This window comes from Balaenoptera ricei, chromosome 20, assembly GCF_028023285.1.
Source record: "Balaenoptera ricei isolate mBalRic1 chromosome 20, mBalRic1.hap2, whole genome shotgun sequence".
Lineage (NCBI taxonomy): Eukaryota > Metazoa > Chordata > Mammalia > Artiodactyla > Balaenopteridae > Balaenoptera > Balaenoptera ricei.
This window is the reverse complement of record NC_082658.1, coordinates 42,889,223-42,890,604: the sequence shown is the minus strand read 5'-3', so window position 1 is coordinate 42,890,604 and position 1,382 is coordinate 42,889,223. Positions and strand designations below refer to the sequence as shown.

Sequence of the window (1,382 nt, the reverse complement as noted above, 5' to 3'; positions counted from 1 at the left end):
TACAACTAACAAACTTTTCTCCACTGTCATTTATTTCCAGTGGCAAGTTCATTGAGTATTTTGACCCAAATCCAGGGATGGCTGTAAGCAAGTTACAGTATTATATAAGGTTAAGATAACAATGTTATCCTTGAATTACATAATTTTTATAACTAGTTTTAGCACAGATAATTTCAGGAATTCTGAGTATTATAACTGGAGACTAGCCTAAAAATCACAGGGTATTGTGAAAAAGATGCATAGTGTTTATCTGAAATCATTAGGAAGTTAAGGGGTATTTTCTTCAGGCAACATTGTTTCAAGTAGTTTCTTCTGCTAAAAGTTGCTTTTTAAAAATCTATCCACCACCAATTTAAGACAACTATGCTAGATTAAGTTGTTTCAAACTAGTTTATTTAGGGGTTCCATTTTCACTTCTCAATAGATTTTATGTATTTCTCATATGCTTCTTCACTCATTAGTTCATCTAGTTCTGAAGGGTTACTGAGTGTCATCTTGATCAGCCAACCATCTTCATAACAAGATTTGTTGACAAGTCCTGGATTTTCTGCTAGAGCTTCATTAATTTCAGTAACTTCTCCTGATAGAGGAGAATAGAGTTCACTAGCAGCTTTCACACTTTCCAAAGCACCAAATTCCTCTTGTTTGTTCAATTTTGTCCCAACTTCAGGCCGACTACAGTAAACAACATCTCCCAAAGCTTCCTGTGCAAAATTGCTGATTCCCACTGTTCCAACACCGTTTTCTGTTGTTACCCATTCATGTTTGTCTGTGAATTTACGACCCGACAGCAGAGTGGGGCTGGTGCGCAGCGCCCGGACGGCGCCCGCCCGCAGTCCCCAGGGCCGCGGCGGGCAGGGCGCGTTGGGCGCAGAGATGGCGCGCAGGCTGCAGACCGCGGCCCGCACGCTCCGCGACACTCGCAGCGCCATGTTCGCAGGGGTGCAGAGGGTCTCCGCGCAGCATCTAGAGCACCCCCTGATGTGTGTTTTTAGCCTGCCTTTTTGCTGGCCTGGTGGGACACTTTAACCTCAGCCTTTCTGGGGTGTTCCAGGCATTGGGGGGCCCATGTGATGATCTGTCCCCACCAGTTACTGCTGAGTCATCCTCCCTGGGGTTACTGGGGGTCTGGTGGTGTTCCGATAGTTTGGGGTCACACTTGAGGACACAGAGACCTGCCCCAGGGCTGCTGTGGCCCATCTGCCTGGACGTTCTCCACAGCCCTTCTTCTTTGGGTCTCCCTGTGCCGACTTCAAGAAAAACACACAGTGTTAAGTGCTGTGAGTTTGGGCTTCCCTGGTGGCGCAGTGGTTAAGAATCCGCCTGCCAGTGCAGGAGACATGGGTTCGAGCCCTGGTCCGCGAAGATCCCACATGCCACGG

General features: G+C 47.3%; 1 protein-coding gene across 1 annotated transcript; it reads right to left on the bottom strand.

Annotated features, from left to right (window-relative positions):
- Positions 1-410: 410 nt before the first annotated feature.
- Positions 411-932, bottom strand: LOC132355697 (glycine cleavage system H protein, mitochondrial-like). Its single transcript, XM_059908186.1, has one exon. The coding sequence runs from the start codon at positions 930-932 to the stop codon at positions 411-413; it is 522 nt and encodes a 173-aa protein (XP_059764169.1).
- Positions 933-1,382: the final 450 nt, after the last annotated feature.

Excerpts from the sequence above, each read along its gene's own strand:
- LOC132355697 (XM_059908186.1), bottom strand. The coding sequence starts at position 932 with ATGGCGCTGCGAGTGTCGCGGAGCGTGCGGGCCGCGGTCTGCAGCCTG.